The following is a 21,034-nucleotide window of genomic DNA, read 5'->3' as shown; positions in this document are numbered from 1 at the left end:
TTTTCATCTTTGAGGGCAGGACACGACCACCACCACACCCCGTGGCCATCTGCTGTTGCTCGGGCACCTCCAGCGAGTGGGTGCATGGGGTGTCCAGCGTTCCCAAGCAGAGCTCTGGTGGGGCCATACCTGCTGCTTGTTCAGGGGGGGAGGTGATGCTCAGTCTTCCTCCACTGCTATAAAACGTGGCCAGTGAATGTTTGTGGCAAAAAGACACCCCTCCCACATGCTTCTTGTTTAGTGATATACTTTGAAATGTTTCAGTATTCCCTGTCTTGGCTCTGTGCTGCCATCCTCCCAGGAGCGTGTTGTGATGCTTTGCAGAGCAAACAAGGACTTTGCTTTTGAGTAGTTCTCGGGGCTAGCAGGCAAGAGGGCAGCTGACCAGCCTCCATGTGGGGGCTTTATTGAGCCTTTTCCTTCAGGACATGAGCACACGGGTGTCTTTGTGGTAATGACTTCTGTAAGTCTGTGTCCTTTCAGCTGTGCTTCCCTCTGCCTGAGGACATGGAAGGAGAGGAGGACCAGTCCTCCTCTTGTTCTGTGGGGTGGGCTTGAAGGTGAATGCTTCTGGGGCTCTTCCCTTGCTGGTCATAAGCAGGCTCTGCTTGCAGCAGCCCTCCAAGCCCTGGCTTGCTGTGAGCAATGTGTGGCCAAGGAATTTGGACCTGCTTCACCTTTTCTCTCGCCATAAGTTGGCCTCAGAGTGAAGGACAAGGTACAAGCTCTGTGCGAAGCAGTTCGTGCAACTGTGCTGCTCTCCCTCTGCAGGGTTTGTGGTGTCTAATAAAGCATTCAGTTTACTTTGAAGCCATCTGAAGATGTACAGACACACTCACTTGGTCTCCAGCTGCTTGTTCTGCAAAATATTGTAGGAACTTAGTAAATCTTTGAGCCCTTTATCCATCTGTGAGGGTTGGTGGAATATTGGCTGCTGGGGAGCTGGACAGGCACACACTGTGTGCTCATATAAACCTCCTGGTGTAAGGATGCCAGACAAACCTGGTATTTCATTTTTTTAAGCTTTGCTTTTCCACTTCTGCTCTCTTCTTGCTGACCAAATGAGCTGTGACATTGCAGTCCTGGTGAATCTTGCCACTGTTCCTCTCTACTTCCAAGCCCTGCTTTGAATGAAATTGTCTTTAATCGATAAAAGGAAGCAAGTTATTTGCAGAAGGTGCATCTTCATAAAGATATTGCCATTTGGAATCACATAGCTGGAAACCATCATCCTTTTGTTCCTTGCAAATATTTCAAAGGCCATTCTTCCTCTTTTTTTATTTGTGGCTCTGAGAATGTTTCTCCTTTTTTTTTCTTCTTCCTTGTATCTGTCTGCGATCATCTGTTTTGTAGTCAGGATTCACCACTTTCTCAAGAAATCGGTTGGCATTCTTTAGATCTCCCTGAAAAAAAACCCCACACTAGATGTGAATACACCTCCAGAGATAATAAACCATCTCGCAAAGCAGTAAGTGTGTTTCTCTGTAGTGCATCTTGCACTTGTTACAGGTATATTAATTTCTCTAGTGAAGGTAGGTAGCCTCGGGCCCTGAATAACTCTCACTCTGTTGCTTTTTACCTGTCCAGCACTGAGGTGGTGGTGGGCTTTGAGAAGCGGCCTGGGTGAGACCTAAGGAACATCTTTGTATCTCCAGCTGGAGCAGCTGAGTTTTGCTCCTGTGGCGTGTCTGCAAGTCCGACCCTTACTTCAGCTCCCTCCCTGTTTGCTCAAGGCTGGGGCTGCCCAGCGGGGCATGAATGAGAGCTTCTCTTCCTGACTGCCTGCTGCTCCCCCTCCTTCTCCCACCTCCTTCGGAAACCTCCTCTCTCCTCCCAGCTCAGCCCCTCTTGCCTGTGCTCCTGAGCTCTGCCCCTCCGGCTGGAGCCGCAGGTTTATCTGGAGGCAAGGAGTCTCTTTTGTAAGCCGAAACCCAGGAGGAGGAGGAGGGATCTGCTTGGACCCTGGAGGAGAAACAGTTTAGCCACCCAGGAGGAACGAAGAGAGGCAGAGCCTGGGCACCATGGCTGGATTCTCTGCTCTTGGGCTTCTCTTCCTATGTCAGCTGTTAGCCACAACATCAGCTCAGGTAAGAAGCCTCATTTACGTCTTATGCTCGAGAAAAAAGTCCCGAAGGGGAAAAGATGATTATCTGTGTATATTATACCTGCAGGATGAGATGTGGCAACAGGCAGGTTATTAGAGTCTAAGGTTTATTAAAAACGTGTGTGTAACTTGTGCTGTTATACAGAGAGCGCCTAGCAAACACATCTGGTTCTGTACCTGTGTAGGTAGACTTTTAGATCGTATCCTCGTGTAGAAGCTGCTGCTTTATGCTTTCTGTAAAAGTATCATCTTCCCATTCAGAACTGCAGTGATGAGAGAGAAAGCCTTGGGAAAGGGGAGACCTGTTGATGTAAGAGAAACAGGTTTCTTTTACAATGAAGTAATAGGTTGCTAACGAGACTGATCTCCCGGTCTGGGTCTTCATCTGAATCAGAATTTCTTATTCCTTCCCTCAATCAATTTTACACTTATAAAATAGCGTATTTAACCCTTGTTCACTTCAGGCATGAAGCTATATTAAACTTCCCTGTACGGTGTTAATATTATTGCCTGGGGAAGTAACTCCTCAGTGAGATTTTTCATTGTGTTAGTGAGGAATTTTTGCAGCCTGGCTTGGGAATTCAGAGCTGCCCTCATCTGCTGCGAGCAGAGCTGCTTCTACAATGAAACCTTTGTTCACTGAAGCTACAGCAAGTTGCTCTCTGGAGCCCTCTCCATACAGAAGTCATTTATTGGACCTTTTTTTCCTTCCCCCCACCTCAGACCTCCTCCAAAATTCCAGATTTTCAAATGGCATCTTGCTCAGAGAGGAGAATTTCCCTTTCTCCTTCTGTCTTCAGTGGTGTCCACCTGGTTCTTCCATTACCCCATGAGACTGGGACTATAATTTTTAATGCCAAGCTCTTGGCACCTATTTTTCCGTGGGCTTTGCATTTCCTCCTCTGCCCAAAAAGAAACGTGCCTGTAGGCAGTGAGAACTGTTTCCTATACAGCTAAACCCGTTTGCTCTCCAGCGACAGCTCCGATTTCCAGCATGAGCCACCAGTTACACGAGCTGGGAGCCCTGAGGATGTGCTCAGTCAGAAGGGTTTTCCAAAGAGCCTTGCAGCGGTCCTGAGCTCTGAGTCCACCCAGGATGGCAGGGGGCCCTGAGGGATGGAGGGTTAAGCTGTAGGACTTGGCCATTGCATTCTGATTTAGCCCATATGTTTTTTTTAATGCAAAAATAAACTCTTCTCTCTCTCTCTTTCCCTGATCCTTTCAGAGAGTAGGACCACAAGGCCCTCCTGGACCACGAGGACCCCCTGGACCGTCTGGCAAGGACGGCATAGACGTGAGTACCGTTCGGCAGAGGGCAGGCTCAGCTGAGGGAGGGCGAGGGGTGGAGCAGAGGCAGAGCCAACGGAGCAGAGAAGTTGCTCTTGTTCTCTAGAGCCCCAGCCTTTGGGCCATCCTTCAGAGGTGGGTGGACCTGGAGAACCAGCCTACTCACAGGAGACCTCCTTCTGCAAGAGTCAGAACAGCAAGTGGAGGTGCTGAGTGGCCTCAGGTTCTTTGCAGGGTCAATCCCCTGTCTCAGGAGAGAGTTGGGGACAGAGCCAGGGATTTGTGACCCTGCTCGCAAAGCAGAGTATTTCTCTTTTTGGTGTCTGGGGAGGAGGGGGAACGTAATGCGGTTGAGTGCATGGGTACGATGTGCCTCCGGGTCATTGCATGTTCTGTAGTTCAGAGAGAGGTTTATGTGACACTTCACGGCATCCACGTTTCTAGAGAGGCCCCAAGAAACTCAAATATGCAGGACTGGACACTGCTTTTACTTATATTGGTTTTATTTCAGCAGTGTTTGTATGGCTATCCCTAATTTACATTGGCACGTAAGAGATCAGAATCTGGCTTGTGTGTTTCCAGACATGAGTTGCATTTGGTGGCACAAAAGACAAATGAAATGGGCACCCTTTATTTCATCGGGCAGTTCCTTATACGTACACCTCCTGCAGAGGTAGAAGACTGGGTACCACAGGACTTACTGGAGGAGAAAAACTTGTCCTATTACTTTTAATTGATGGCTCCATAGAAGTGAAAAAGTTTTGCTTCTGTGCATCTGTTGGATAAGGACTGAATTGTATCCTGTAGTTGGCAGTGGATAAAAGAGCATCAGATGGACCTTCAACAAGACCACATCAAATGCAAAAGGCTGGATTCCTGCTTGGATACTCTTGAGTAGTGCTTGTCTCTCTAAGCTGCTTATGGAATAGGGCAGGGTTTTTTTTAAAGTTTGTCTGAAGTAAGTTTATTGGAATTGGGCCTTTAAGCAACCTTGGAAAAAATCTATTCATTCCATGCTGGTCATTTTCTTTTGGATAAGAAGGTAAAAAAAGATATAGGAGTTCCCTGGTATATGGTGAACAAGGAGCTTTTTTGTCTGCAGTGGTGAGCTTTCATAGTGGCTCTGTGAGCAAGGCTGGTCTGAAGAGAGAACCTCATTGATTTGCAGCTAGTCCCTCTAAAGTGTCCTTTCGACTAACGGAGACTGTTTTACTGGAAATCTCACCCTGGTTTTGTAGCATGAAAAGTTCAGAGCTGGTACCTTGATGGTTTCTCTCTGCTGTTTTTCACAAGATGATAAAAGGCTGAAGAGGACACCCTGGAAGAGGGCACAGGACATACATTGATGTTTGCAGCAGGGAGCCTGTGGAGTCACTGCAGTGGGACATCAGTGTGGCCAGCGGGCTTCAGGAAAGGGTGGCTGCATTTCTGTACAGAGTGAAAAAGAAGAATATGGGAGGGATGAAGCCCTTCAGACTTCAAGTTGTAACCAACTTCTGCATATAGGCAATCGGAAAGAAATAAATCGCCTGAATTGTGTCGCTCAGTTCCTGCTTTCTGCAGGATATTTTATACCTTAATTCTGGAACAGCATCAGCATCACTTCTGATTGCTCTTGGAAACAGGAGCCCGAGGAGATGCTGATCAGGTGAACCTATGCTCTAAAAGCTTTGGAAGCTCTTTGTGGGACGGGACCAAATAACAACATCTAATTCATATGAAGAGCTTAGTCCTAATAAATCAAACAGCTGAGTAAGGTATTTAAGGTGCTGAGTCTTGCTGGAGTTTTGGCTATGCAGGAATAGTCTCTCATTTGAACAGGCTTGATCTACATCCCTCCTATGGATGTAGGTTGTCGGGTGCCCTGTTCATGTGAGATGGTCCAGCTGTTGAGGGACAGGCTCTGGGATGGTTCCTGCTATTCAGCAGGACATGGAGTCCTTTAAGGAATTGCATAAGAAAAGAGATGCAGGGCTGTGGCTGCTGTTGAGCACAGTCATACAGCCTCCCAGTTTAAGGGCTACTGTTTTTCTGGCAGTACCCTCCAAAAAAATGAGACACATAAAATCCAGCACTACTCTGCATTTTCATAGTGCTGCATGGGGAGGATCATGTGGAGCCTGAGTGGTAGTGTCAATTCTACCACTGCAAAAAATGAAACCATTGTTTTATTTCTTTTCTTGGGTGATGAGACTTTTTTAAAGCACAATCAGAACTTTTCTGGACCGTATCTATGCAAGTTTCCTGAACTCTGTAAGCCACTCCAGCAGGGTCTTCACAGATGGCTTTGGGTGAACGCTATGTGGGAAGAGTCGCTGAACGGTCTCTGAGCTGGTTGAGTGCTGCCAAGGTGTTCATCAGCCCTTACTGCTGGCCATGAGCAGTGGGTGAGGCATAACATACAGCTGAATTATTCAGGGTATCTCTGAACAAACCTTGGATGAACCCCATAGGCACAATTTCTAGAAGCTGCTGCTTTCAGTCCTGCCTTTCAGTGGGAGCTGCAACATTAAGTCCCTCGAAATATTTTATAATTATAGCCTTTAATATGCTTCACGTTTCATACTCAGTAACAAGCAAAATCTCTCCCTCCCAAGAATAGAAACAGCATGTTATGATCGAAAGAATTAGCAACAAGTTCCTGTGAATTATTTCTGGGGATGTAGTTCCCCAAATTGCTAATAAGCAATTGTCACTTTTCAAAAATCAAGCTTTTTTTTTTTTCCTCCCCCACTTTCCATCTCCTGGCTTGACTTGCTAAGAAAGAGTAAACTTGCTTCCCTCTCGCGTAACACCAGGAGAGCATTTCCTTTTGCTGACAGCCTTCACCTCTAATTCCCAGTGATCTGGCATTAGGGGTATAAACACTGATTAGGCTTTTGATTCAGCTGACTGAAGTTCTGGTTCTCCTGCAGAGTCCTGCAGGGGTCCACGATGGCAGGGTCAAGGTTTAAGATGGTCCCAAACAGCCTTTGCTGATGCTGTGACCTCGCTGTACGGATTGCCATCGCACAGGCAAGAAAAAAATGCAAGAAGTTGGCAACCTCGAGCGATGGAGGAGGGAGCAAACCACCTCTACTGCCATTTCTAGCTGCCTTTTCAAACCATTCATTGCGAAAGAACTGCTTCTTTCATTTCCTTGGCAGGGGGCCTTCCCCACCTATGATAATGATAACTATTTATGGAAAATCTGCGGGCAAAGGAGGTGCTTCAGCAAGCCAGAGCATAAAGATCCCTCTGTTCATTGCCCCTCTGGTCTGTGTGTCGATCTGTCCCCAGTGCAGTACATACGTCCTTGCCTGCACGAATCAAGGCAGCCAGTCTGGAGAGATTTGCCCACAGACTTCACAGTTGCCGACATGGTAAATATAGAAACATGCTATAAATTCCATGCCGTTGCTTACTGCCTTCTGACTCCTAATTATCAGGCCCACGGTGGGGCTGGTGTTATTTCTAGCCTTGCTCTGTTAATAACCACCCTTTTGCCATATAGTTTTTCTTCTTCCAGGATTCAATGTGCCCCTTCCCCTCCGCTCGCCCACAATACCCGAGCCTCTCACAATATTTAGTGCCCTTATCCTAAAGCCGGGAGGGGAGGGTACCATCTAGACGTCTGGAACAGGGACACAAAGTGATTTTTCTGCTGGATGAGATGGGAAAGCAAGCTCCAGTGAAGCACCTGCTATTTGCAAATTATTGCCTCTTTTGAGGGCTGACAACAAAACACAAATATCTTCTTGTCTGGGGTCCACGCAAGCTTATGAATGATGTTACAGCTGGCTGAGCTAGAAGAAGTGATTCAAAGGGTTTTTTAAATATTTTCTCCCAAACACCTTTACTGATGCTCTTAAAAGTTGCTTTTCATTAGGACAGAAAAAAATGAACGCTTTGGAAATATTTTATTAAAATTGGGTTTAATCCAGATTGTGCAATTGGATTAGGTGGAAACCAGTTGGGGGCTTTGTTCATTTGCTTTTCTTGTCAAAATTTAGTCATATGAAGAAAATCATTGTAGACAGTTTGTTCTTTCTTCACTTTCTGATAGCCCCCAACTCCTGGTAGTACCACAGTTTCATACTGTGTCCTGGATACCTGGAGCTTATCACCATATCACTTTGTTTCATCAAGAAGATGTTTAAAAGCCTTGAGAGCCATCCAGCTTCCTCTCTGCCCCACAAGCCTAAGTGCAAATAATTTCTAAGTATATCTGGAAAAAATTGGAGTGCTGGGCACCATTCAGAAGCACTGGTTGACCCTGGGAGGCTGAGAATGTGGGTTTCCCCAAATCTGCTAGTGTTGGTGTGGAAAAGGCTGTCCAGGTTCATCCTGCTTTAGGGGGTGGCAGGATCTAGAGCATCAGCTTCATAAGACTGAGCGTGGTAAATCCTGGAGCGGGCATGAAGGGAGACTTGAGCACTATGACAGTTGGGAATGCCATTGTTGCAAGAAGTTGACAGAAGGGGGTTCAACACTAACACTGATGTCTTCTTTCTTTAGGGAGAGCCAGGCCCTTCTGGTTTGCCAGGCCCACCAGTAAGTATTTTCTGGTTGACATTGACTTGCTCATCCTTTTGAGAGGGACACGGTGTAAGAACTAAGGCTTGCTGGCTCGCTTTCCTCTTGATCTGCAGCAGAATTTCCATGGAGGGTACACAGGAGTGGAGGTGCTCAGCACTGGTCCTGGGGACAAACACATTCTCCTGCTTCACTGTTAGTGGAGGATATGCATGAAATAAAGCTCACCCATCACCAGTATAACAAAACTGGCACCAAGCCACGTGTGCGTGGTTATTTTTGGTATTGGCCTGAGTCTGCTTCAGCTCCTCAGTCTGCCCAGGGGTGCTCAAATTTGTACCAGGTGGCACAGCTCTTAGCTTTGGGCTGCTTATCCCATCCCTTTCTAACCCTCTCCTGGGAGCAGCTTATGAGTAACTGTATGTGGAACTGAGCCAAAGCACTGCAATTAATTTAGGATTTGGATATGGATTCATGGCAAGATTCATCTCTCTGCATGAATTCTTCCATGTTACATGGTGTAAAATTAACGCATCAACAAATGAACTTCCATCTTCTAGCCCTTATCAACACACATCATGTTCCTCTTGTTATTATGTTAAAAATAATTGCCTGTTTATCTGATTTAGGGGCCAAAAGGTGCACCAGGGAAGCCTGGAGCAGCTGGTGAAGCTGGATTGCCTGGCCTTCCTGGAGTGGATGTGAGTATTTTGTCATCTTCTCTTACAGCTTTTAAATAGTTCCCATAGGGCTGGGTGTTTTCCTGAAGCGTCTTCACCAACTTTCTCTGTGTCTACTGGAGAAGCAAAGTGGGTCCTGGATCTGCATATACATCCTGCATGTCAGGAGAAATTTTGAGAGTTGAAAGCATCTCTTGGTTGAATTAAGGAGTATGAGAACAATTTTGAGATGCATAACTGATAGGAGAGCACTCTACAATGAAATACTGCAGTTCTTCAGAGGTGCACTGGGCAAGCCTGCAGAAATACAGGCATCAGTTGACATTTCTGGAGCAAGCCCACTGAGCCTCAGTTCAGAAATCCAGTCACGCTTATTAGCTGAGGCTTGCTGGTCACTGGCCTGGGATTTGCCCTACAGCTCTGGAGAGGTGCCTGCACACAGTCAAGCTTTCCCATTACCAGCTTGCTGCTGTGGTAGCTGAGTGTGGGTAAGGTTGTAGCATCACGTTTCCTTCTGCATCAGGCAAGAGGAGGCATTCAGGCAGCTTCCACCACTAAGCTGCAACTCCATAAACACCAGTAACAAGGTGCTTGGTGGTGCTCATCCACACTTACAGTGTACAGGAACAGTACTGATAATTTGCTTCTGGTCCTTTGTGATTAATTACAGAGAGAAATAGAATGGTTAGGCTTTCCTGAGAGCTTGGCATCCGGATGTTTTGTGTTGGTAGCATTGACAGGGACTTTTTACAGCTCTTATTACAATATTTCTCTGTTTTCACACTTCTCTCTTTTTTTTTTTTTTTTTTTTCTCACAGGGTTTAACAGGAACCGATGGCCCCCCTGGCCCAAATGGGCCTCCGGGAGACCGTGTGAGTACCACATTAGATCCTAGGTCCCTTTAAATTAACGTTGTCACTCGTTGTATTGATGATTTCTCCTTCCTTTGTAAATTGGTGACATTCAAGTGTTGATTACGATGGCTTATTTATCCGTAAACCCTTGCAAAATACTTGGACCCTTGAAATGAAGCCCAGATGGCTTTTTATGAGGCAGGGCATGAGATCCATCTTTCTGTCACATGGCTTTGAGTGGGCTTGGATAGCCTCAGTGGTGGGAGTACCAGTGCAGAACAGCTCTGGTGATATTTTGAGTATCTAAAAAGTTCCTTGAAGCAGTTGATAGACTTAATTATGAAATTTAACAAAGTGAAGCTGTTTTGGCTTTTATTTGCAGTCTGAATACACATCTCCATTATGTTTATAATTACTGCTACTGTGTATTAACTGTTTAAACTTTTGCCTTTTGTTAATTCTGAGGCTACCCATATGGTTGACATTATTAGTTGCTTTGGCATAGACTTTCCCAGCCAGTGTAGCAAGAAATAAGAGGTTTTTTCTTGCTTCCTGCATATCACAGCTCTGCTAAGGGGCACCACAGGGATAGAGAAATGACTGCCTGAGATGTTACAGATGTCCTTCAGATCATCTACAATGGGGCCAGAAAGACACTTAGGCCTCCTTGTGACATTAAGAACCAGACATTAGTGAGGCATTCAGCACAGATTTTTATCCAGCATGGATATTTTCCTGTCTCCCAGCGTGGGAAGATAAGGCTTGTATCCACAGCTGGTTTACTGGTCTCTTGAACTCAGGGTCTGCATTGATGAGCTGAACACACGTCACAGTGAGCAGAGGTTAAAAAAGGTGGACTTTTCTAACATGTTCAGTATATCTCAATAATCCATTTGTTGCCCCAAGAGTTACGCAAAGCTCAAAACTCTGAGAGTCGTCTCAGTTAAAGGGATGAGTGATAGAGCCATGTATCTTTGATATGCAATTCTTCCTTTCCCATGTGCAAGGCGAAGTTTGCTTGGCCACTGGGAAGGTGGAGTGGCAGGACCCAAGAATTTTGGTCACAGCTCCAAGCCTTCATCCATTGGCACTGCACTAAAAACCATCTCCTTGGCTTTTCCTCGTGCCCATCTTTCTCCCCAGAGATCCAGGGCTGCAAAATCCTCACCACCCTCAGAAAGCCTGTGGCAGAGGTCCAGCACCTTCTGGGAACTGATCCCTGATTTTTAAAATAGAAAAGTTCAGGACCACACACCCTGAGCAGTTTTGTGCCTCTGTTTTATGTTCAGTGGTAGTGTTTGCCCATGCCCACTTTAGCACACAAGCTCCTGGTTTGCAGGGTAATTGCGCAGATAATTTCTGGGCACAAGAACTTCCTCTTCAGCTGTTTAGCAGAAGGACACAAACACAGTTACCGTAACTACATGCTCTGATTTGACGTGCTTTCCCATGTCTTGTAACTCAATCTGCCAGCATGGGGCAAACTTGGGACCTGTTGTAATTTCTGGGAGCTTTTCAAGGTCAGTGGTCCATCTGGAAAATGGTTTTAATTGGTCTAATAAAAGCCTGGAAAAAGGAAAAACTTCTAAAAGCTTTAACACTCTAAAAGGACAGCACTGTTATCCCGACTTTCTTTCTTCTCCCCACCTTTTAGAACATATTTCAGTCTCCCAGGAATCACTGAAATGAGGTGTCTGCTTATTGTTGTGGGATTGAATTCATGCTTAACACTATGACTTCTTCTAAATAAGCATATTTTTCTGGACTGGAGTCTCTGAGAGTGAAGGTGTTTAGCATATGGAAGTGGGCTCATGGAAGACAGTTTTTAGTAATATATTATTGCTAAACATTTCTTTTCCTCTATATGCCATGCTTCATCAGTCCAACAGTGATTCATGTCTGACCAGAGAATGTTGCATACCAAAATGGTTTTTATCTTAAATATCTCCTGTTGCTATCAGCATCCATTAGCTTTTCTCATTGTTCTGCTTACAGACTGATTAGATCAAGCCTACTCATTTTTCCAATTTAAAAAAATCCTTTATTTTTAGCCAGGAACAAGCTGGGTCCTGACCTCAGTGCTAGGTACTAGTATCCTTCACTGGAAAGTTTTCAAAGGCCGTCTTGAAGTTTGGGGCTTTACACTATAAGCATTGAGGAAAACATTCATATTTACTTATGAATGTCATATTAATCAAGTATTTACTAAGCTCCACGTTGTATATTACTTCAAAGTGAAAACTTATGGTGAGATTGTTTTCGAATCAAAAGAGAAAGAACATTGTTACCAGGAGAATGAGTTGAGTCAGACAATGTAATTAAAATTGAGGTGTAAATTAGAGTCTCTCCTTTGAACTTAATGGAGTCACATCAGCTTGCTCAGGGACTCGATGATCTTTTACCGTAACAGGAATGTTCACTGCTGCATGCTGCACCTTACACCCTCAAAGATATCAAAATTAGGGAGAGTAAAGTGCCAACACTTGGCACTTCAGGTACTCTGCCAACCTTTTGGCATGTTGGCCAAAGCAGAAGGGGGCTGTGCAGCCGCTTTCAGTGAGGGCAGGATTAGGGTGTAAGTCAGTAGGTGCCAGGAATTTGGTGTTTTCTTTGCAGGAGGAGATCCCAGCTTGTCCCTTACAACTATCAGTAGTTGTAAGGGCTTCAGCCTAAAGATAAAAGTGGCTGGAAGAAAAGCAAGAGAAATGAATGAACTGACATTTACAGCAGAGTTGATTTTTATTGGATTACAGCCCTCTCCTCACAAGATTGCTCTTAATGAGGCCTCTGGTCCTCTGTATCTTTCCCTTAAATTTAACAAGGGAAAATATTTCTAATCTCGTTTGGTATGCAGAACATTAGGAAAGGGCTGGCGTCATCCCTGGGATTACAATAACTAGTACTGTGTTGGCATATTTTCCAGGTCTGCCCATCTGCCCTGTCCTGGTCCTAGGGGTAGATACCATTTAATTCCAGCTCAGGGCATCCTTCTCGAGATGTTTCTGTGCAGCATTTTGAGAAGGTTTGGAAAACAGGTTTGTGCGAGAGGCTGAGGAAACCTTGTGCTGTAATGGCTTTTTGTCCCCTGCGCAGGGAGAGGAGGATTTTGCTGGCACTAGTTTAACACAGTCCATAAATAACAACATGGTTTGTTCTGTGTTTAAGTCTGTCACCTTCTCACTTACTATTTTAAGTTCTGCCTTTATCAGAGCACAGCATCAGCCGAGAACAATGCAAATGCAAGCAAAGAGCTGTCGGCGGCAGCGCCTTGAGAGCACCGCGGCTCTTCTGCAGCTCCCGAGCGTCAGCACAGCTTAGAGAAACTCACTGTGACAGCTGCATCAGTGCTGTTGAGCAAACTATTATTTTATTTATCGTTCACCCCAAATGGCACTGGCATTTCTGCATCTCCACCACTTCTTTTTTTTTCTTTTCTTTTTTTTTTTCTTTTTAAAAGGAATGACAGAATCAGTCTGCTCTCATCAGCTGCCTACCTCTGCTTTTCCTTTCCCTGTTGAAGCAACAGCTGTTTTCTGAGGAGCCTCTCAGGCCCGAGAGCGTGACTCAGCAATGCACACCCAGCATCTCTTGGAGATATCTTAACAGCTGCTGGCCAAGGTTTCAGAATTCAGAACTACCTATAATTAATTTTAAGTCTACTGGCCAATGCTGGCATCCTTGCAATGCAACAAAGGGATTAAGAAGGTCTGTATCTTCAGTTAAGCAGAAACATAACAACTTCAAGAATGACTTAATTCTAGTCTAAGACATAAGCTCACCAAACTCTAGCCAAGCTTAAGAGTAAGAATGCAGATTGGGAAAAGGAGGTTGGGGATTTGCCAAGGCAGCTAGTGAAGAGGCAGAAGCTGCCAAATCTTTGTCTTTGCTTGAAAGGAAAATGTATGAATTGATAAAATTCACTAGGACGAGTCCAAATCTTGTAAATAGCTTCAGATAATTTAGTCATTGGATCTCCAATATGAATGGATTATGAATGAGAATATTTCAAATGGATGAAATTCAATTTATGAATGTTTAGATATTCATGGAGACTAATCTGAGGCCAGCTGTGACTTGCAGAAGTGCCTATCTAGTCTTTTAGGAGCAGTTCATGTTTTAGTCTCTACTCTCTCTTGACCAGCAAATGATGAAGAAAGTTACTGGGGCCAGTTCTGACCATCCATTGCTACTATCTTAAAATGTTCTTTAATCAAGTAATTAGTCAGGAATGACAGAGTCATTATCCATAAGTTTCTACCCTTATATTTGTGAATTCAGCTGAGCATCTCCAGTTGCACACTGTCTCTGCAAGGCACTGCTGGAGTTTTCAAGCAAAGATTGGTGTCTACCCAGATGGAGGTTTCTGTTTTATTCCTGCTAATTTTCACTCTGTTTTATTCCTGTAGGGTGCATTAGGACCTGCCGGGCCACCTGGACCAGCTGTAAGTAACTCTAGAACAGCATATGTAAAGGTGCTGTGTAACATTATGCCAGAACCATCCCCAAGAGAAGACAGGAAGCCTTGTATCCCAGACAAAGGGATCAAAGCCTGAATGAGTGAAAATATTGTTTGAAGTGTTTAAATATGTATGTATGACACGTTCTGATAATACAGGCCTGGTTTTAGTCTCTTAGATGTTATCAAGCAAGCCAGCTTGGGATAAAGACTTAGCATATCAAATGCTATCAAAATTATTAGATGTTAGATAATGTCTAATAAAAATGAAAAGAAAAAAAAAAGGAAAAGTAGATTAACTAGAATGTCTTCATAACTGTCTGTGTCCCAGTCACGTCACTGTACACGGCTTTACTTAGAGATGTCTCATAGGTAACAGCGATGTTAAGGGAATACAAATTATTAGAGGCAACAAAAGGATTCATCAGGACTCTAGCTCTGCTCTGATTGCAAATGACGATAATTGGGGACAAGGGAGTGCTAAGAAAACTTAGAAGAAAAAAATAATTAAGTGACATTTTCTGAGGTTTGCTTTTCTTCCTGTATGTTCAGTTTCTAAGTGATCTTTTACTGTTTTAAATGTTGTTTCCAGGGCAAAGGACTACCAGGACCTCCAGTAAGTAATGAGACTCTTTTTTTAAAAAGAGCTTTAAATTATTATGCTAGCTTTATGGGATACCCTGGGTGTTACAAACCCACCCCAGGCCTTGAGTCCCTCTCCTGTGCCGGGCAGAGGGATGTGGAGTCCTGCAGGTCATCAGCCTTGTGGGTTTTTTATGCTTCTCCTAACCCCAGGGAAGCTGGCACTGATGTAAATTCAAGGCACAGCAGCTTGTAGTCGCTGGATGTGACCAGATCTGGGGCAACTTTTGTTTGGTGGGTTCCTGGAGCATCTCAGAGCTGCCCTGTGTCAGAGGGGAGGCAGATGTTGGCAATGTGCGATGATGACAAAGTGTGCTCCAAGGGAGGGTGGAGCAAAAGAAAGATGTGCATTGGTAAACTGATTGTCTGGGTGCAAGATTGTGCTCCTCAGAGGGGTTAGACAAATGAGTACAGCCAGACTGTTTGCCTGGGCTTTGTCAGCTATGTGAGCTTGCCATGGGTGTAAGGGCTCTTCTCTTTTCAACAGGGGCCTCCAGGACCCAGTGGGCTCCCAGGTGGAAATGGATTTCGGGGTCCTCCTGTGAGTTTCTCCTACCATTTGATCCTCACTTATTGATCATGCCACAACCACAGAAGAATGAGGCTCCTTACTGGTCTCCTACCCCATTCTGGAAGTGTGATGCACAAGACACTACAAGCTCTACAAATGCCCACGGGCAATGCTGTTCCTTGTATCAGCTTGTGTAGGGTCACCCCAGTCAACCAGTGCAATGCCAAAGGTGTGCAACTGCTTGCAGCCTTATCTCCCTTTACCGACTATGAGTAAGGACAAAAGAGCAGCCAGTGTCATGAGAACAGAGGTCAGTTACCAACTGGCGTGTACTTTCAGCATCCTCAAAAGAAGCTACTGAACAGAATGGGTCTGATCTGAGGGAGCCCATTCTGCAGGAGCATGTCATCAGTTTTGGGTGCCACAGCTCCACTGGAGAGGTACAGAGCCAGTGGAAGAAGGGATGTAGATGCAGGGTTACGTACTTCTGTCCTAATCCCTATTCTCCCATATGTATCTGCTGTTCTCTTTGCAGTCATAGAAGCTTCTGCAGAAAGAAAAGTGCAGTTTAGTCCCATTAAGAGATATCTTGCCCCACATTCACAAATATCCAACGGTGTTTGGTAGTCACCCTTCCTCTCCCTTTGCATTTTCATTGAAATGGTTAAGAAGGGGAATTCTTATTATTTTTCACTCTTTTTTAGGGACCTTTTGGTCTGCCAGGATTCCCAGGGCCTCCTGGACCACCCGGACCTCCTGTAAGTTGAGACTTGCAAATAAATGCGAGAAAATTCCCATAGGGAGTCCAGAATTTTCTTCTCGCTGCCAGAATGTGTGCTTTTTATTTGCTGTGATTGCCTTGAGCAGTCCCTTTCCGGGCTAAGTTTCACCAGGCCATAAACACTGTGCCCCAAGGAGAGCAGTGACTTTACCCTGGCTGCACTTTGGTCTGTTGACTATCTCCTGTTCCTTGCCTGTGCTGTGTGGGTGGAGGAACCCAGTGACATCCAGGATTTATGGCACTGACGGATCGCAGGGTGGGCTTTGTGTTCTGTCAAGGTTTTGATGGTTGCTTGGATCGTGATGTGGTCTTGTAGGGCCAGCAAGAGGGGCTTGAAACCAGCAAGTCTCTGTTTTGGGTTTGCTGCGGTATCTCTGGAGGGTTGAAGGGATAGGGAGCTCTTTCCCAAGGAACTTCCTTGGCCCAAAGGGGATGGCCAGACACAGCTGCTCTTCTCAAATCATACCTTCATCACCTAAGGCTCAAGGCTCTTCCCCAAGCTTATCGGTGCATCTCCAGAAGATAATTACACCCCCTGACACATCTGGTTTGAGGACTGGTGCTGCTCATGATGCTCTGGGTTCAGGGGCTGCATTTTACACTGTAGGGCTGGGTATCTGCCTCGTGCTGATCCCACTGAGCTGGGCCTGCAAAGTGCATTTTCTAGAAGTTGCATTCCCTCTTGGTGTTTGTCTTGATGTATTTAAAAGTCCACGTTTCATGAATTGCAGGGTCTTCCAGGCGCCCTTCCCGATGGCGGTGGGGACCTACAGGTAGGTTTTTCTTTATGTAGCGTGAAAATATTTTTTAGTTTAATCCCTGATGTGACTTGCAGACGTGGGTCTAAACTGCCGTAGTGTGGAACACGTAAGTGCTGCGTGTGTATTTACAAGGCTGAAATGTTCTTTCAAGGAGGCAGATATGCTAGTGCTGATTATTTTTTTTTTTCCTTGATCTCTGCTTTCCAGTTTGCTTTTCAAAATGCAGGTTTTGCATACATTCTTCACTTACAAAACAACTTTAGCATTTGGTAAATGACAACAGCTTTTCATGCATCTGTTTCCAGTCCTGCTTTGCAAGAGACAAGGTTGTGCGTGTAGCACTGTTTATTTCCATGGATGGTGGCACTGGGTTCCTATGGGCATATGTTTTGTTTAGACTTCCTTCCTTATGAGAAACTCTTGATTCCTTTCTTTCAAGGGAATGAAAGGAGTGTTAAGTCCATGAACGGTGGAGGTGACATTTCCAGATTTCACAGCTGTTGTTGTGACAGCATCTTTGGTTTTCTAATTGGCGTGCCCCAAAAAAAGCTCAGAGTCAGTTTAGAATGCCTTATGGCAAGTCACGTGGAAGTTAATAGGAAAATGATACTATTTCTGTAAGTTTAATTTAAGTTACCCTGTGGAATATACTAGAAAATTAAATTTCTGCTACAGAGGTGTTGCCTGAGGTTTTATTAAAAGAAAAAACAAACAAATGAAAGAAAAGCTGCAGAAGAAAATCTCATTCCCTATTTATAGTCCTGAGTATGGTCTTTTAAGTCCCCATTAAATTTCCATGCATGTTCTGATTTGTTCCCAGTCAAACTAGAGCTCCCACCAGGGGCTCACCCACCCCTAGACATCTGCAGATACCAGCTTATTGGTATTTGGGTTAATTTTTTATAGGTCCCCTTCTGATAAACTGTAACGCTTGTCCTTGTTTCAGTTAGGTGGGTAGTCTAATGGAAATCAATAGGGGTCAATGAATGCATCGATTTAAGTATATTCCTAATGATTTACAAGATACCCATCCAGCTTCACCAGGGAGCTGTTGGTTCTCCAGCATTTTGGATGATGGACCACTGTCAGCCTTCAGAATTTCTCACAGTTCATGCCCGAAGTGAAGCAGCCCATTCATAAATCATTATTCTGTGAGTTACTGGGGTCCTGAGGACCTGTTTAGGACCCTCTGCCCTAGGGAAATGCCAGTGAATACATGATGCTGTGAATGATTTGGATTCAGTGGATTAGAGCCAAAACCCACATGACCTTTTCACCTCTCCCTAGCCATGAATACAGCTTCCCTGGGTGCATTGTGTGTACTCAATAAACCAGAGAGTCTTTCTGTTCCTTACAGTGCCCAGCCCTGTGCCCACCAGGTCCTCCAGGTCCCCCAGGAATGCCAGGATTCAAGGTAAGAAAAATACCACCTGCAGATACAAGGGTCTGTCTCCCAAAATAAATACCACTGTGAACCCCTGGGATTAAGCTGGTTTATATACAGTACACGTCTCCTGCAGGCTCCACACCTCTCCAAACCAGCCATGCATTTATGCTGTCAGAACAGAAAACCCCCAAAGAAGCCAAATATGAGACAAGAGGAAGATGAAGGACCTGATCCTGCCCTCTTTGCGTGCTGTTCCCCCCCCCAGCCCCATAGCAGTAGCTGCTCTGCCACTGAACTCAGTCCTGCAAAGTGTGAGCACTCTCCCTTTGCCTTCAGCAAGAGGCTTTACATCCTTCAACTACCTGCCTTGCTTTGTAGCTTCATCCCTTGCAGGATTGCAACTTTTGTTAGATGGAAGACTTAACTACAGCCATTTATTCCTACAAGTGAGATTTAACCTTTTGCATAGGGCAAGGACAAAGATTAAAACACCATGGAAGCCTTGAGAGGTGCCATTGATGAACAAGAGCAAGCAGAGAGCAGCGGTCCAGGGCTGCCTCAAGAACCATGTGCTGCCTTTTCAGATTGAGAGCTGTAAAAATCTCACCAGTTCTTAAATTGTGCTCACAGACCCTGTAAACACAGAGGTACATGTTTTACTGTAGCAAGACATAACTTACATGATTAAATACAATTTAATTGTCATTTTATACCCAGTGTAGCACCGGGCAGCTTTCTGTTTATGTTGTTTGATTCTGGTACATAAATTCTAGGTTGCAACCCTCAAGAAACCTCACTCAGCAGTTAAACATCTCCTCTGTCCCCTTTATGATTCACATGAATTCTGTGCAGTAGGTTACAGCAGCTCACTGCTGGAGTGTAATAACTTGAGGTTTTTTAGCAGGATTTAGCAGAGGTTGGCAATGGGTGGAACATCTGGGAAGTGGTCTCAATTCCTCATGAACTGACCTTTTTCAGGTCTGTTTGGTCTCTGAGCTGAGTCATAAATATCCTTAGAAATACATAATGTTTAGGGTATAACTATTTAAAATTCATAGCTTATGAAATGGAAAAAGCTGTGAAGGTCTCCAATTATGATGCAAATGATGCACAGGACCTTTTGCGTGGTGAGGAATAACATCTGCCATGGCTGAAATTAGTCTGGGTCTCTCCTACAATAATAGGAAGGGAGCCAAGAAGCAAATTGAATCTGTGTTTATATAAAAGATTTCAGTGGGACATGGATTTCTTTGCAAGCTGGATGATGCAGACATTAAAGACAACTTAAACAAAAAAGGAGGTTAAAGATACAGAATGGGGTTTTCAGAAGCATCTCAGCCCCATTTTCAAAAGTGATGGGAACGGAGTTCTGGTCCCTGACCTGTAATAGAGAATTGCAACCGGAGACCTGTAGCCTATCTCACTGCAAATCACTCCTGAAAACCAAATCTGGGCATTTCCTGAAACTAGATCAGTTCTGACACAATGATGCCTAACAGGGGAATGGTGCATGGCTAATTAACCCCAGAAGTGACCCTCATTCACACGGTTACAGCACAAGTAGATTATTTTCCCAGTTTTGTTTGTGTTGTGTGGGTTTAGGTCTTACAGCTATCTCACAAAATTTAAGTTTTGAAACTAGACTGTACTGGAATGTTGGTAATTGGAGCTCTTATTTCTAGGGACACACTGGTCACAAAGGAGAACCTGGTGAAATAGGAAAAGAAGGAGAGAAGGTAAACTTCAATTAAAGGGGGTGGGGGAGGATTTTTCTCTTTAAAATCACCATAATAAATGATTTCTTCATGAAGACAAGAAGGAATGAGGTAACTGGCTGAACAACAAGGGGAAGTTACTATGACTGAAGTGCATTGGCTCCCATTGCTGTGTGTATGACCATGTCAAGAAAATTCATCTTCCCGATAATCATAACATCAGGATCAGTTTGATAAGTGAACACCTATTGTTTCACATGCAGGGATGTCAGCTCAGGAAGGAGCCCTGCATCAATCACCTGAGTGAATTCCTGACTGATCAAGTGTTCTTGCACATAGAAGAAATTGCCTATAATGTAGAAGCAAATTCTGAAGCAGAAATCTGGGTGGGAGGGAGCTCAAGGAGAAATAAGATAGAAAGGTGTCTGTCTTTGTGTTGGCAGGCCCATGCTGTTCCTCTTGTCTAATCAATTTTTTCTCTCCCAGGGCAACCCTGGCCCTCCTGGTCCTCCAGGCGTTCCCGGCAGTGTTGGCCTGCAGGTAACACCTACCCTCAGACTGGTTCCCATGACCTTTTTACTGTGAAACTCAACGGTGCCATCAATCACCTTGTGATACACAAACAGCTCTCGCCTCTGCAGAAGAACAGATGTGAAAGTTGATCCTGGTGAAAAGACAAATCGTGCTGGTTTCACTGAGCTTTAATTCAGGTCCTGCTTTTGGTACCTCGCCTTGGAGGAGACATCCAAGTGATGGCCGCTGTCTTGTTGGTACCCCAGTAGAGCACTGGGCACCTTTTGGGTGGATCTGAGGCTGAGCTCTGGGCAGGGGGGCTGGAGGGTGCAGGCACTCTGAACCCACGTCTGCATGGGGTGTCTGCACGGTGTCGCTTGCTCAGAGGTTGTCACCGAAGGGGAAAATGTCTTGTGCATCAGAAGGCTGAGCTTTTTGCCACTCTTCACTGTTTCTTAATGTTTTCTGTGTTGATGAGTTGCTACATCATACTGTTCTGCCATTTTATGTTTAACAGTGATTGGGTTTTAACTGATTTGTTTTCTTAATTAGGGCCCAAGAGGACTAAGAGGCCTCCCTGGTCCAATGGGTCCAGCTGGCGACAGAGTAAGAAAAACCTTCTGATTTTACCCCCCACCCCTGCTTCCATCACCAGTTTGTCTCATGCGAGGTGTCATTTGTCCTTACTGAAGGCCACTGGGGAACTTGTAAAGATATAAAGTGCAGGCTCTTTCCTGCACCCCCCCAGCAGAACAACCTTCCAAAGGCAGGAGGAATCTACATACCTGAGGGACTGACAGGATCAAGCCCAGCCCGATTTAAGCATTC

At 44.9% G+C, this 21,034-nt stretch overlaps 1 protein-coding gene across 3 annotated transcripts in view; it reads left to right on the top strand.

Moving 5' to 3' along the window:
- The first annotated feature begins 27 nt into the window (after positions 1-27).
- COL9A3 (collagen type IX alpha 3 chain) overlaps positions 28-21,034 on the top strand; it is a 41,405-nt gene continuing 20,398 nt past the window's right edge. The window contains exons 1-14 of one of the 3 annotated variants that reach the window (XM_074888596.1): positions 28-2,087; positions 3,330-3,398; positions 7,889-7,924; positions 8,536-8,607; positions 9,405-9,458; positions 13,847-13,882; positions 14,489-14,512; positions 15,026-15,079; positions 15,754-15,807; positions 16,562-16,603; positions 17,949-18,005; positions 19,661-19,714; positions 20,180-20,233; positions 20,759-20,812. In XM_074888596.1, coding sequence (XP_074744697.1) covers positions 2,022-2,087; positions 3,330-3,398; positions 7,889-7,924; positions 8,536-8,607; positions 9,405-9,458; positions 13,847-13,882; positions 14,489-14,512; positions 15,026-15,079; positions 15,754-15,807; positions 16,562-16,603; positions 17,949-18,005; positions 19,661-19,714; positions 20,180-20,233; positions 20,759-20,812 — 726 coding nt within the window. In that variant the 5' untranslated portion in view covers positions 28-2,021. Of the gene's footprint in view, positions 2,088-3,329; positions 3,399-7,888; positions 7,925-8,535; positions 8,608-9,404; positions 9,459-13,057; positions 13,146-13,846; positions 13,883-14,488; positions 14,513-15,025; positions 15,080-15,116; positions 15,279-15,753; positions 15,808-16,561; positions 16,604-17,948; positions 18,006-19,660; positions 19,715-20,179; positions 20,234-20,758; positions 20,813-21,034 lie in introns of those variants that run through there. The other 2 variants (XM_074888598.1, XM_074888599.1) reach the window with 2 other exon arrangements.

The sequence above is a fragment of the Strix uralensis genome, chromosome 18 (assembly GCF_047716275.1).
Source record: "Strix uralensis isolate ZFMK-TIS-50842 chromosome 18, bStrUra1, whole genome shotgun sequence".
NCBI classification, from domain to species: Eukaryota; Metazoa; Chordata; class Aves; order Strigiformes; family Strigidae; genus Strix; species Strix uralensis.
This window is presented reverse-complemented; position numbering and strand designations above follow the sequence as displayed.